This window comes from Brienomyrus brachyistius, chromosome 18 (genome assembly GCF_023856365.1).
Source record: "Brienomyrus brachyistius isolate T26 chromosome 18, BBRACH_0.4, whole genome shotgun sequence".
Classification (NCBI taxonomy): domain Eukaryota; kingdom Metazoa; phylum Chordata; class Actinopteri; order Osteoglossiformes; family Mormyridae; genus Brienomyrus; species Brienomyrus brachyistius.
The window spans coordinates 21866249-21881333 of NC_064550.1; the positions used below are offsets into that span (position 1 = coordinate 21866249).

Below are 15085 nucleotides of genomic sequence, written 5' to 3' on the forward strand. Positions count from 1 at the left end.
GTTAAGGTTTCAGGTAAATCACAAGCATTAATGCGTTAACGTTGATGGCACTATTTTAAATTTCGATTCCCAGACCAATACAACCTCGATTCCCAAACCGATAGAACCTCGATTCCCAGAGCAATACAACCTCGATTCCCAGACCAATACAACCTCGATTCCCAGACCAATACAACCTCGATTCCCAGATCAATACAGCCTCGATTCCCAGACCAATACAACCTCGATTCCCAGATCAATACAGCTTCAATTCCCAGACCAATACAACCTCAATTCCCAGACCAATACAACCTCAATTCCCAGACCAATACAACCTCGATTCCCAGACCAATACAACCTCGATTCCCAAACCGATAGAACCTCGATTCCCAGACCAATACAACCTTGATTCCCAGATCAATACAGCCTCGATTCCCAAACCAATACATCCTCGATTCCCAGACCAACAGTGTGCCTCAATATGTCTAAAGTCTTCCTAACACCCAGAACAGATGTACCAGAGACAGGCCAACCTGGTCCGGCATGATAAAGCCGTTCTGGACCTTCCATGAACGTTCTCTTTTAATCCTGGTGTTTTGCTCTCCATTAAACCCATCTGTAGACAAGTCTTGCTTCAACACCCTCTTCAACTTTGAGGATATGCAGGAGATCACCCACCACTTTGCTGTGGTCCACGTGGACGCTCCTGGCCAGCAGGAAGGCGCTCCCCCATTTCCCGCTGGGTAAGGCTGGGTGTCCATCCTTCTGCCGAACACCTCCCCGGCAGTGCCTTCAAGTCTCACTTTGGTTAAGAGCCAAGAAGCTTGGGTAAAATAAACACACTTGTATCTTATGATTAACAATTGTTCTACAGCTTTTATGCCTCCATAACACTTGGAAACATTTGGTGTAGCTTAAAAGCTTATAGCCCATAAGCAGCCTTTAGACATGCCTCTACTAAGTGAAAGCGATAATTCGTCATTGTTCACACAACAAGAAGATGCATCTCTGCATTTAACTGATACATGACATAACAGTGGGCAGCTATTGTTTGGCACCAGTGCTCGGGGCAGTACCTTGCAGATTGCGGGATTTGAACCAGCAATCTTTCAACCACAGACACGCTTCCCTAATCATTAGGCCACCACTGCAGCTGCCTCGGCTCTAGCATGATTGATTGAAGTGGTGCCTAGTAGGAAGGGGCTTCTTTCAACGGAAGAATGGGCCTGTTGATCAGGGCAGACTGCTTCAGGGAACCCAGTACGAAGGCCGGGATGTATCCTTTTGTTCTTTCATGTAATGATGCGCGGCTGCATTGAACTTTAGGACGTCCTTCTGGGAGCAGAAGACCCCAGGGATTGAGCAGCAGTGCAAATCTCGACTTACGGGAGAGGCATACCTCCTATATCTGACCTTATAAATGCTTTGACCTACTTATGTGTCTTTCCAGGTACCAGTACCCCACCATGGATGAGCTTGCTGAAATGTTACCCTCTGTGTTAACTCACCTGAAGTAAGTTCTGGCCAGCCTGCTTGCAGCTCTGTTTTCAGTAACAAAACTTGTTTTTACCCAGTGTAGTATTCTTAATGAAAGAAGTCTGAGAAAAGTCTGTACTTTAATTGTTTGCTCACTAAGATGAGTAGCCCTCATGGTCCAAGTTCATGTGGCTTCCTGTTGAGCGTTGCCCATTTGCATGGCGGGCGAGGGCACCAAACGCCAACGTCATGTGACTGCTCACCTTCACGCGCAGGGTGAACAGCGTGATCGGCATTGGTGTGGGAGCTGGGGCGCACATCCTGTCCAGATTCGCGGTAAGACCGTCCAGCCGTTTGTCATTCCATCACGCCGAGGCTTCCCATTCCCCGCTGCTGATAAAGAGCCTGTTGTTACATTTTCCAAACACTGATTGTTAGCCTCTTGCAGACATCTGTGTCGGTAAACTCCCCCCTGAAGGTTTAATTGTTCGTTATTAAATTGTGCTACTGTCTTCACCACCAGCCAGTCTGCCTTCGCATTCCCAGCTTCCTTTAATCCGAAGGAAAGATCGTATTCATAGCTCATGATATTGTCTTGGGGGAAAAACCATTTCTTTCCCTTCTGTGCTGGGGCTCGTGATGGAGAGCAGAACTGTCACATTAAAGGGATGGGAATTTGGGGGCCAGAGGACTCTCAGCTAATTAGCCTAACCGTTGGGCCACTCATACAGCTGAACGAGCCCAGCTTAGTGGAGGCGCTAGTCCTGATCAACGTGGATCCGTGTGCCAAGGGCTGGATGGATTGGGCAGCCTCCAAGGTACTCTCACGTTCTACAATCACCACTGCACTTTCCAGCCTGTTCACCTGCACTGTCCAAAGCAGCATATGACGACATATTTACTTCAGTCCTGTAAACTGCTACCTTTATAAGGGTGTCATGGTATAAGATCTACTTTATTAATCCCACAGACAAATTCGTATCAATACAACAGGAAGGTGCGAACACAACTATAGTGCAAAACGGGCAACGTGCAAGGACAGTTCACTTAGTGCTGACAAGTAAACGGGATGCAAAGAATATTTACAAGTACACAGTACACTAGTACCATTTTCTGAAGAACAGAACATTAAGGCAATCATACCATTATTATTTTTGTTATGCACCTGCAAACGTCTTACTACGTCCACTTTCAAAAATCTCCCGATCAGTGTATATTATTTACCGTGGACCTCAGATATAAATGTGATTGGACGTGACTTGATCATGCATATCTCAATGTAAACCTGTACTTGTAGCTTAACTGCATGCCCTGTTTCACTTGTTTCTTCAGCTGTTCCGTTGCTGCTCCCTGCAAAACCCTGCGAGAACATTAATGCAACACATTCTTTTTGCAGCTCACCGGTTGGACCAGCAACCTGGTGGACATTGTGATGAGTCATCATTTTAGCACCGTAAGCAGTCAGGAGGCAAGGGGCGTTGGGGGTCAACAGTTCCTTTGGCGTGTCTGCGCTGATCTCTCCTGACTCGTGGACCTTTCTCATTTCCATAAGGCTCGAATTCTACCAAACATTTAGGATAAATCAACTGAGATTTCACACCTTTTGCTGTATGAATACCACACAACCCCTACTCCCGCACTTCATCAACAACGTGACAGGAATTAAACGGCCCCAGTTGCCGAATTCTTAAATGGGCTGATCAGTGACTCCGACTTTGATGTTCCATCTGATGGTCTGGCCACGTGTCTTCTGCCAGGATGAGCTGACCAACAATGAGGAGATCATCCAGACGTACCGTCTGCACATCGCCCAAGACATCAACCAAGACAACCTCGCTCTCTTCTACACCTCATACAACAGGTACCACAGGGTTTGCAGGTGTAGCCGAGGGACACGATTTTACTGTTTGCTAGACTGATATACTGATGGCTTTATTTGTCTTTGCGTAACAGCCGCCGGGACCTGGAGATTGAGAGACCCGTCCCTGGTCTGAATGAAGATGAGGTGAACACCCTGAAGTGAGCAGGCCGATCTCGGGCAGCATGCGGTCTTTTATCTGTTTGTTACTGAAGTATGAAGCAGGGCCTCATGACTGCTGTGATCCTCCAGGTGTCCCGCACTCTTGGTTGTTGGGGATTCGTCACCAGCTGTGGAGGCAGTGGTGGGTATTGGTTCCTCACCTGTTCTTCACGGGAAATAAAGCTTATGAATATCTCACATTTTTATCTCATGACTTATTGTCTTCATATATCGGTGTGTGATAATCAAAGGTTTGGCTTGCTGGCTCCTTAATTGTCCGGCCCACTGTCCTAAAATAGCGCTTCCCTCACTGTAATTTATGTGAATTTGTAATTTCCGGTGCCTTCCAGAGGTGGACGGGCTTTCATCCTGAGTCTGGTTCCTCCCGAGCTTTCGTTCTCTTTCTGGGAGCATTTTTCCTTGGCCTCAGGCTCATAAGGGGACCTCTAGCTAAAGGTGCAGTTCTTTGTTACAGAAATTGAGTTGAATTGAATTGCAGTGGTGCAGTGGTTAGCACTGTTGCCTCTGGGATCCGGTCTCCCACCTGGAGTTCGCATGTGTCCCCTCCGTGCAGTTCTGGGGTTTCCTCCAGGTACTCCAGTTTCCACCGTCCAAAAATATGCTGAGGCTAATTGGAGTTGCCCGATTGCCCATAAGTGTGGATTGTGTGTGAGTGCCCAGTGATGGCTTGCCTTGCACCCCTAAGCTCCAACCACCCCCTGAATCAAAAATAAGTGGTTACAGAAAATGGGGGGGTGGGGGGGTGGAATGCACATGAGGACATTCAAGGCCAAGGTACGTCAGATGCTGGTAGTAAAAATCTAATATTAGTGTTATATTCCTCCTAGGTTGAATGCAACGCCAGGTTAAATCCAACAAAAACCACTTTTCTGAAGGTGAGTAAGTCTTTTTCTCTTAAAGGAGACATGTTATTCTCATTTTCACTGTTCATGCTTTTATTTTTTGGTCTACTAGAATAGAATAGAAAAGAATAGAATAGAAAAGAATAGAATAGAAAAGAATAGATTAGAATAGAATAGAATAGAATAGAACACAATAGAATAGAAAAGAATAGATTAGAATAGAATAGAATAGAATAGAATACAATAGAATAGATGCTTCAATGTTCCAAACACATATTATTTTTGAAGGTAAGTGTTCACTGTATTGATATGTTTTCATTTTTAATCATTTGTTTTTGTACAAAATCTAGATCCAGGACTCATGTATCATCGAGATGAGCCTCATTTTCTGTTGCTGGCATTTATTTACTCGTTTTAAAAATGGCTCCTAATTCCAGTGGAAACACACATGGCTCAGCATGAGTGGGCAGCACTGTCTGCCCTAGAATTCTGCTGTCAGGTTCTGGTCTGTCCTGGACCTGTGGGGGTGCTTCGGTTAACATGCCCCGGCCTATGTGTTGTGTTGCAGATGGCTGACTGTGGTGGACTGCCCCAGGTCGTCCAGGTGAGGGGGAGGGGCAGATCACTTTCGTAAAAAAGTCTGACACCGTCACGTGACCCTAGCTGACTTTACAATTACACCATATACATAAATGTCAGTAGGAATACAGTATCTGTGGAAATAACAATAATCTTCTTTAACAGCCAGGCAAACTTGCAGAGGCCTTCAAGTACTTTGTCCAAGGAATGGGCTACAGTGAGTACTAATTTTTCAGCTTTTCCTGTCCCTGATGTCCCTGCTTAGTGTTGCATTGTCTTTATTTTTCTAATATTTATTTGACTGGATTAATGTTAAGATGCATGTCGTAGCGCAGCCGTTCTGTCGTCTTCCGTTGTCAGAGTGTCCTGTCTTCTGAGATCCCTGTATCTCAGCCCGTCCAGGAGAACAGATACATAACCGTTTAGCAGAAGTTCTCCAAAGTCAGGCTCAGTCCCGACACAAAGAAGAAGCGAACGTTCGCCTTTCTTCCCCGACACGGCTTTGATAAACATGTCATCACTCAGTTCCTTCCTGAAATCCGTGACCTTGAATCTACTGCACTAGGAAAACCGATTCATTTATGTTGTTTTTTTTTTATGTGAACTTAGCATTTGTAATGAAGCCCCAGTGTACATGGTGTATGGCAAACAGCCCACGCATGATTTTTTTCCTTTCTGTCAACAATGTACGTGATGGCCTTTTTGCCCTAACCCCCATGAAACAACTGCGCCATTATGCGCAGTCTGTAACCCCCCCAGGCTGGATTTAGCTAGCAGATGACCTGGTGAGGGCGGCAACAGCACTGTTGTTGCGGTCGGGGCCGGCGGGCGGGGGGCGGGTGGGGGGGGGTGGAAGGGAACTAACGTTGTTTCCTGTCTCGTTTACAGTGTTGCGTAACAGCTATTGTAAGTACTCGCTTGTTATCCAGAGAATGTGGCATGAACTGCAGCAAGTCATCCAAAATCAGAGCCCCCCCCCCGTCCCTGCTATCAGGGAACAGCCCCCCTTTTTCCTCCCAGTTTTTGCCAGTTTGAGACACAGCGCCCCCCCCCCCCCCCTTGGCGAACCGTTGGTCTGCTATGCAAGCATTCTGCTAAACGCAATGCTAAACATTTCTAAATATAACTTCACCTCGTGCTAATGTTGCTAAACAACAAAAACATGCATGTCTCTGTACATGACCTTAGCGAGGGGCTCTGTGTCTTTAAACGAACGATGATCTCTTGCATTCACCAATCAGGAATGGTTTGGCTCAAATGTTTGTATTACTACATATAAACATTTTATCGAAATAAATACCAAGCAAACAAAATGGGTTAAACCAGTTGAAATACAGAAAAAAAAATCTGTATTTCAGATTGTACTGTTAGTGAGCTTCTACTTTTCCCCATTTTTTTGTCTATAAAGACAAGATCACAAACCTTGGGTCTACAACCTCAATCTCTTCTCCGAATGGTGAGAGACCGCGGTCTGGTGAACGCACTAAAAAAGGGGATTTCTGCCTTTCACTGTCTGTGTCACTATAACTCAGAAGAAAAAGTACCTAGATTCTTACCCGTTCAGCTTAAAAACTTTAAGTGACATAGATGTAACAATAAGCAATTCGGTTCAGTGTTCAGAAATTGAACTGGTGAGGTTTACTTTTACCTGCAATCACTCCATAAAACTCCCCCAAATGCACCCATTAAAAATGTCAAAAGTTCTCAACAGAGTTTGCCGAGTTATTTTCAGCGATTAACCCACAATGGTTACGGTTAACCCGTGTATCTGATTATACCTTCAGAGATTACTCCTGTTACCCATGTCTGTGGTGGTCACTATGTCTGTAATGCCTTCTCTGTTCATTGAACTGACTGCAGTTCTGTGGTAAATAGCACCCAAGTCTATCTGGCTGACGTGCCGCATCCTGCAAACTCTGTGCCGCGGATCTCAAACTGAGTTCCCTACACCTAAGAACGGCACTTTCTGCTCATCATCTGTCTGACTTGTTCCTTTTGACCCCTTTCCTACGGTAGGAGAAATGAGAAACGCGATATGTTGGAAGATAGATAGAGATAGATAAATGTGATAGGGCAGGGATCGTGTCATTTTTGTTGACAGGCGTTACGTGGCTCAGTAGTCTATGTTGCTGTGCTTGTGACCAGAAGGTTGCTGGTTCAAACCCCATAGTCCAGTGTTTCCCAACCCAGCCCTCGGGGAACCCCCAGACAGTCCACGTTTTCGCTCCATCCTAGCTCCCAGCCAATCAGGAACACCGGATGCCTGGTATAGGTGCGCTGAGAGGATGCAAAAACGTGGGCTGTCCGGGGTTCCCCATGGACTGGTTTGGGGAACACTGCCATAGTCTGCAGAGTGACCTTAACTTACCACCCCCCCCCTACCCAACTGGCCAAGGGACTGGCTAATTCTGCTTTCTCAAAAAAATGCACATCCCTCTGGATAAAGACAACTATTCAATAAATTAAATGCTTTTTAAGGCGTTCAGTGATATGTAGGACTCAGGTTACCCTGGCTGTGAGGGGCGTGTGATTTGCCGATATCAGATCCTGAACAATTAAAATGTCTCCACGATTATTAGCGTCTTGCTACAGTACACATTTGATCAGTTGCAGTTATATGGCTAATACAAGCTGGTTTGCCAGCCAAATCTGTTTCGACACACCAATAAACCGGTAACCGCTAACGGTAAGTAGTGCCTTGGATTTCCTCCTCGCTCCCTTTCGCATCCTCGTCCCAACATGCGACGTGCAGCATGCAGCACATTCCTTATTTGGCAGCCCAGCGGCATGGACAACATGGAGGAGTTGGTCCATAAAAAGAATTGACATTGGTAATATGGAACTTGTTTGTATTTTCCAAAACCGACTGGTGCAAACAAGTTATTTGCTAGATTTGCAGCAATAAGGCTTGCATGTAAAATTGTAACACGGCAAACTTTTTTTAACCACCTCAAAGCAAAACGAAAGAGTGGGCTCTTATTTCTTCCTTTAGGTTTTGCTACCTTATACGGCTGTTTTTTTAATTAGTTTGGTGGTACTATTCAGTAACTTCAAATTGACTTCAAAACCAGCGTGAAGAAGAATCGTGAATCGATTCGTGTCTTAAAAAAAATTGATATGATATTTTGCCGTATCGCCCAGACCTACTGGCTATAGAGGTTTGCAATGTGGAAATCTGCTGTACTGAAGAAGGCGTGGGATGCGGGTCTGAATCTGGGATAATTTTGGGTCTAGTGAATGTGTTCATGGACTGCTGGTGTCTCTTTTGAGAGTGGGGGTTCGATGGATGCCTACTACAGAGTTAATTTTTGTCTTCAGCCGAATTCTTAGTCTTCTTTGGAACTGTTACCTTCACGGAAGGCTAGAGGCGTGTTTGTGTTTGTCATACTTTCGGAAGTGCAGTGATGCAGTAGGTGGCTGATGTTCACACTTGTTGGTCAGACGTGTGACACGGGTCTCGTTGGGCGAGTCTAATCATCATGCTATCCAGATTCAGCGTGTAGCATGTGTCAGTGGTTGCCAATGCGTCAACCGTGAGCTACTTGTTTACATTGCATGTAAACACGTATTTGTCTCAATGAATGCTGCACTATTGTGGTGCACTGCGGGGTAGATAGGAAAGGAGAGTTTTATTTTTTTTACCGTAGCCTCCCCCCAACTCTTCCATGACAACTTTTACCCCCACCTCGCCCCACCCCCACACCCCCCATAGCCCCGCAGAATGTTTACTTTGTAAAGGTAGCTTTCACTGTAAATAAAGTTGGACAATACTAATATATAAAGTAGGACAAACGTTCCCCCGGGGCGACTTACAGACAGTGACTGACAAGGGGAAGGTGCAGTGAAACATGAGGGATGGACACTGGAATCCTGCATAAAAGTCAGAGTCTATTGTCTGTAAGGTGATATAATTCTATCTATCTATCTATCTATCTATCTATCTATCTATCTATCTATCTATCTATCTATCTATCTATTTATCTATCTATCCATCCATCCATCCATCCATCCACTTATCTATCTATCTATCTATCTATCTATCTATCTATCTATATCAGTATGATCTATCTATCTAATCAGTATGATTATCTATCTTAATCAGTATGATCTATCTATCTATCTATCTATCTATCTATCTATCTTAATCAGTATGATCTATCTACCTATCTATCTATCTATCTATCTATATCTATCTTAATCAGTACGATTTATCTATCTGTCTATCTATCTATCTATCTATATCAGTATGATCTATCTATCTAATCAGTATGATTATCTATCTTAATCAGTATGATCTATCTATCTATCTTAATCAGTATGATCTATCTATCTTAATCAGTATGATCTATCTACCTATATATCTATCTATCTATCTGTCTTAATCAGTACGATTTATCTATCTATCTATCTATCTATCTATCTATCTATCTATCTATCTATCTATCTATCTATCTATCTATCTAATGGTCCTGTCACGAAGATGGATGAATGGATGGATGGCAATGGTTTTGGTAAAAGAAACATAATTATTAATTAGGAAGGACCCACTTCTGTTTAATTAAATATTTAATTTTCTTCAGTAGTTAGAAGAGTTACCTAAACATCATGTCCCTTATTTTACCCCCCTCCCCTCTCTTTTCTGCCCTGTTGCCATATGCTAACAGTCCCTTATGTTCATCTCAGCCACCTGAACAACACATCAGGTACAAGGAAGTCACTCCGCAGCCTCAGTCTGCACCAACCACAGTGTCCAGAGAGCTTCCCACCCACTGGCAGTTACCATCTTTACGTTTTGCCATCAATCAAACAATCAATCAATCAATCATATATATATGATATATATATACACACAACCCCGTTTCCAAAAAATTGGGATGCTGTGTAAAATGTAAATAATGCAAAAAAAAAAACAATGATTTACAAGTCGTATAAACTCATATTTAATTGAAAATAGAACAAAGACAACATATCGAATGTTGAAACTAAGATTTTTATTTTTTTTTATGACAAATATATACTCAGTCTGAATTTAACGCAAGCAATACATTCCAAAAACGTTGGGAGAGGAGGCAACAGGACAAGCAAAACACATGGTTAAATATATCACAATTAATTAGGGTTAAGTGAGATGATTGGGTATAAAAAGAGCCCCCGAGAGAGGCAGTGAAAATGGGGAGAGGTTCACCACTCTGTGAAAGACTGCGTGTGTAAAAAGTGAAACTATTTTATTGTTCCTTATTGTTAACGTTCCTCGACATAATATTGCAAATAATTAGGGAATTTTATTATCTATGGTACATAATATCCTTAAAAGATTCAGAGAATTCAGACAAATCTCTGTACACGAGGGACAAGGCCGAAAACCAATATTGGACAGCCGTGATCTTCAGGTCCTCAGGCACTGCAATAAAAACAGATGCAATCTTGTCGTGTGGATCCAAATTCAGTCTTTATTGCAACAATGAAGTTACAACCAAGGCCGGACACTTAAAGTGTGTCCAATACTGTTTTACACCAATTTTTCTTATCATTTAAAATATCTCTTCACTTGAGCATCATCATTCCTTCAACCATTCACAATCATTGTTTTTTCCCTTAATCCACACCCCTAGGTGATAAGTTTGTCAGTCATCTCTTTTACCGTTCGGTCCCTCGACTGAACATAATGGTGGTTATGAACCATCTCCACTTGGTTTTTTAAAAATGCTCAGCCGTGAACTTCTGGTGAACTCAGGCGAATCCCTTCCTTCAGTAGTAAACCTTGGCAGTTGCACATTGACTAACTAGAAGGTTGATAATATATTTGTCCTTTAACATAGTGATGAAATATACGCTAATAAAAGTGTATATTCACAGATTCAAGACTAACATAAAGTAGCTAACAAAAACTCTTAGGCTAATACAAGGTGCAAATACATACTCAGTTGATTACATTGTGTTGATTACATTATAATGTTTACATTGTAATGATTACATCATGGATATTTGGCATACTTTTTAATAATATCATAATACTTATATTCTACGTTTTATAGTGCTAAATAATATTCCATAATTCTATAGTGGAAATCACTGCATGGGCTCATGAACGCTTCTGAAAACCACTGTTTATGAACAGTTTGTCGCTGCATCCATAAATGCAGGATGAACCTCTACTATGCAAAGGTGGAAACCATCTAAATATGATCCAGAAACTCCGCCCACTTCTCTGGACCAGAGTTCATTTAAGATGGACTGAGGCAAAATAGAAAACTGTCCTGTGGTCTGACGAGTCAAAATTTCAAATTCTTTTAGGAAATCGTGGATGCCGCATTCTCTGGGCTAAACAACAGAGGGACCATCCAGTTTGTTATCGAATGACCGTTCAAACGCCAGTATCTGTAGGGAACATGGGCCTGGGTAGCTTGCACATCTGGGGAGGCACCATTAATGCAGAACAATACATACAGGTTCTGGAGCAACATCTGTTGCCATCCAGACAACATCTTTTTCAGAGAAGGCCTTGTATACTTCAGAAGGACAATGCCAAACCGCATTCTGCCCGTATTACAACAGCAGGGCTCCGCAGTAGCAGAGTCCGGCTGCTAGACCGGCCTGCCTGCCGTCCGGAATAGATTGTCACCCATTGAAAACATTTGGAGCATTGAAAACTCCAGCAACTGGTCTCCTCAGTTCCAAGTCATTTACAGACTGTTGTTAACAGAAGAGGTGATGCAACACAGTGGTAAACATCCCCCTGTCTCAACTTTTTTGAAATGTGCTGCTGGCATCAAATTCAAATTAAGCAAATGTCGCTATAAAACAGTTTCTCAGTTTCAACATTTAATATGTTGTCTTTGTTCTATTTTCAGGTAAATATGGGTTTATGTGATTTGTAAATCATTGCCTTCTGTCCTTATTTACATTTTATTCAGCGTCACAACTGTTTCGGAAGCAGAGTTGTGTACGGTCATGAAGTAGAAAAGCATGGTCTGGTTTGTGCTTATTTGTCCTGTTTTTCCGTTCATAGGAAAGAGAGGAGTGGTGTTTGTGTGTTTGTGTATGTTTACAAGTGTTTTCACCAGATACTAAGGTTGTTTACTGTGTGTCTTCTCTGTACAGATTGTCTTCTTTGTACGTAAACACACTGTTGATGCCTCATTCTTCACATCACCCTTACCTTCATTTATTTGCATATAAGTAAACATTCACACAGACTCGCTCTAGCTTTTTCTTAGGGGAGAACAATGACCAATCAGTGGACGGGGAGAGATCTCGCCCCGGTTTCCTTACATTAGTTGAAATCCGATCCGCAACAATGAAAGGCTGTAAACATTGAAGACTGGTGTTGTCCACCCTCTGTAAGATGGGGGTGGTGTGTAGCTTAGCCAGTTAGGACCCTGCACTAGTGACTGGAAATTCGCCAGTTCAAATCCTAGTGTCAGCAGAGTGATGTCACCGTTGTGCCCTTGAATGAGAGACCCTTACCCTCCAGTTGCTCCAGAGGCTGACTGCTCTATATAAAACGTACATTGTTTTTGATAAATCAGTGCTTCTCAAACCAGTCCTCGGGGCACACTGGACAGATCCACATTTTTATTTCATCCCAGTTTCCAGAATGTGGATCAGTCCAGTGTGTCCCAAGTATTGGTTTGAGAAATACTGTAAATAAATAAAATGCAGTGAACTTTTGGACTATGCTGAACAAGACCAAAATGCAGGATAATTAAAATTTTAGCTGGGCACATTTGTATTGCAATACAATTAACTGGGTGTAATAGAGGAAATGGTTTTGATTTTGATTCCTGTTAACGCCCAGTCTCCCTTTGCAGCTTGTAATTTAGTCTTGCTTGATACTAAGGGGATGCCCTAATGCAGTGTATCTCAACCCAGTCCTCAGGGACCCCCAGACAGACACACATTTTTGCTCCCTCACAGCTCCCAGCACACCTGAACCAAACAATGAAGAATGAACTGAACAATCAAGGGCTAACATTTGGAGGTTCCCGAGGACTGGGCCGAGAAATGCCGCCGTAGTCAGATCTCATTATTCTCCCTGAGCTGCGACCCAAAGCTCTCCTACTGGAAAGCTAACTACCAGTCTGCCCCTCCCACAAAGCCCCCCCACCCCTCACCCCGCCCAATGGCATCTCCTCACATCTTGTTTTCCCCCCCCCTTCTGCTCCTGTAGTGCCCACCGCCAGCATGACCCGTCTAGCACGTTCCCGAACCCACTCCACCTCCAGCATGGGCTCAGGAGAGGGCGCTCGTGGCCGCGCCCACACCGACACGCTGCTGGAGGGGGGCGCTGCAGTGGGTCACAACAACCAGGCCGCACCCCAGACCACAGAGGTGTCCTGCTAAACTTCCTCGGTGCTCCCTCTCTCTCTCTCTCTCTCTCTCTCTTCCTTTTTTGCTTCACTCCTTCTACCCCTTATCCTTTTTTTCCACTCTCTTCCTGAGCTGAAAGGCGTGGGACACATTTAAGGGAAACTTCAAGAGGGAAATGAATCCATGCCTTTTCCCAACCAACCAAGTCTCAGTTTTCATATTTTCTGTGTATGCATGCCTGGTGTGGCAAGACAATAACAGGCCTTCGAAGTGTTTGTGAAATTTTCTTCTTTGGCTTTTATTTTGTCATCTTTTTTGAGGGTTATGCTGTTTTGAAGTTGTTCTTTTCTTTTGTACTAATGAGTCCTTATGTGTTTTCTTCTGACAGTAGGGGTTGGGGGCTGCCGCAGTTCAGACATTGAGGTCTTCCTCGCTGTTGTACAGACCAGGCCGAACTGCCCTTAGTAATCTCGACTTTTCTTATTTGCATATATACCCTAATGTTATTTTTCTTACTTTTTTTTTTTAAAGTATTGTAGTGATTCGTGAACATACTTTGCCGACCGCATGTCCCTGTCGTAGAAGCAAGGTTACTACTTTGTATTTAAAGGACAATGGTTCTGTTTGGTGATATTTTAGAGCATTTTTTTTTCTTGTCTATTTTTTTTTTTTTTGTTGATTTTTCAGGAAAGTCCAGAACCGTCTGCAAATACCCATATGATGCGCATAGCAGTACGGTACAAACTGGCACCTTGTTCGTGGCAGCGTCTTTGAGTGCGGACGTGCATGCATGCAAAACCACCCGCTGCATATTTACGAACTTCACCGTATTGCTCAGAAAACAAAAAACCCACAAAGGACAGCTTGTTACTTGTCTTATTAAGTATTATCAGATTTCATAAAATGATGAAATACTGAGGCATGCCACAGTCACCATAAGGGGAAATGTACACAAACATCGCTCATTAAACACCGCCATGTCTGCAATGCATCAACCGAAGCAACAGGAAATTCGCGCCACGGCTTAAGTTGTAAAATTGTGGGCAGGATGAGGCCGGTCAACCTGTCTTGCTAAAACCTCTATATATTTTTAAGTGAAGTCTAGTATTTTTACAAAAGCGCATCTTGACACATTATCTTATAAGCGTGAACTGCGAATAAAAAATTAACTCGGCACAGCTATGGTGACACAGCGATTTCTCCTCTCCCTGGACTGTTCAATGTAAACAGTAACAGTAAGCTTTGTGGTAATCCCCATTGCTAGTCTCACTTAATTTATGTGGCATTTGTTCATTTTTTTGTTTTATTTCGACACAATTCCTCTTGTGAATAATTAAATGGCTCTTTGGGGCATATTCCCTGCTCTTCTTGGATGGATTTTTTATTATTTTTTTGGGGATTTTAACATTGGTTTAACCCTGCTGTGACGCAGAAACGTAGTTCTGTCTTCTAAACAGGCAACAGGTTTTTTTTTTTTCCATCCGTTTGCTGATTATTATAAAACTTTGAGAAAAATCATTTGTACTGATTATAAAAATAAACATAGCAGTTGTACATTATCGATGTGGATGTTCCAATTCTTGTCTCATACGGGTTCCAGAATAACTGACATAGCACTGTTTGTTTGCTGAGATGATATTTTCCACCCACAACCATTTTCACACCAGCATATACTCCTGTGGTCAAGCTATTTTTAGCTCTGGTAGCATCTAATCCTGCCATTATGAAACAAAAGAACAAGACCAGATTCTTCTTGAGGCACCGGACCCGTCTGCTCTTTCCTCTCCACATGCATTGTGCTGATGTCGACTCATTTCTGCTTCCTCTTGAAATTACGATCATTAACATCTAGGTACAC

General features: G+C 43.1%; 1 protein-coding gene across 6 annotated transcripts in view; it reads left to right on the forward strand.

The window, feature by feature from the left end:
• The window catches only part of LOC125712794 (protein NDRG3-like), a 38621-nt gene extending 23835 nt beyond the window's left edge, over positions 1-14786 (forward strand). For 2 of the 6 annotated variants that reach the window (XM_048983237.1, XM_048983238.1), the window contains exons 6-18: positions 602-722; positions 1430-1492; positions 1731-1791; positions 2187-2273; positions 2852-2908; positions 3213-3316; positions 3409-3474; positions 3566-3617; positions 4324-4371; positions 4907-4942; positions 5083-5134; positions 5806-5823; positions 9582-9819. In XM_048983237.1, the coding sequence (XP_048839194.1) occupies positions 602-722; positions 1430-1492; positions 1731-1791; positions 2187-2273; positions 2852-2908; positions 3213-3316; positions 3409-3474; positions 3566-3617; positions 4324-4371; positions 4907-4942; positions 5083-5134; positions 5806-5823; positions 9582-9802 (986 nt within the window). In that variant the 3' untranslated portion in view covers positions 9803-9819. Of the gene's footprint in view, positions 1-601; positions 723-1429; positions 1493-1730; positions 1792-2186; positions 2274-2851; positions 2909-3212; positions 3317-3408; positions 3475-3565; positions 3618-4323; positions 4372-4906; positions 4943-5082; positions 5135-5805; positions 5824-9581; positions 9821-13087 lie in introns of those variants that run through there. The other 4 variants (XM_048983242.1, XM_048983240.1, XM_048983241.1 and 1 more) reach the window with 3 other exon arrangements.
• The last annotated feature ends 299 nt before the right edge of the window (positions 14787-15085 follow it).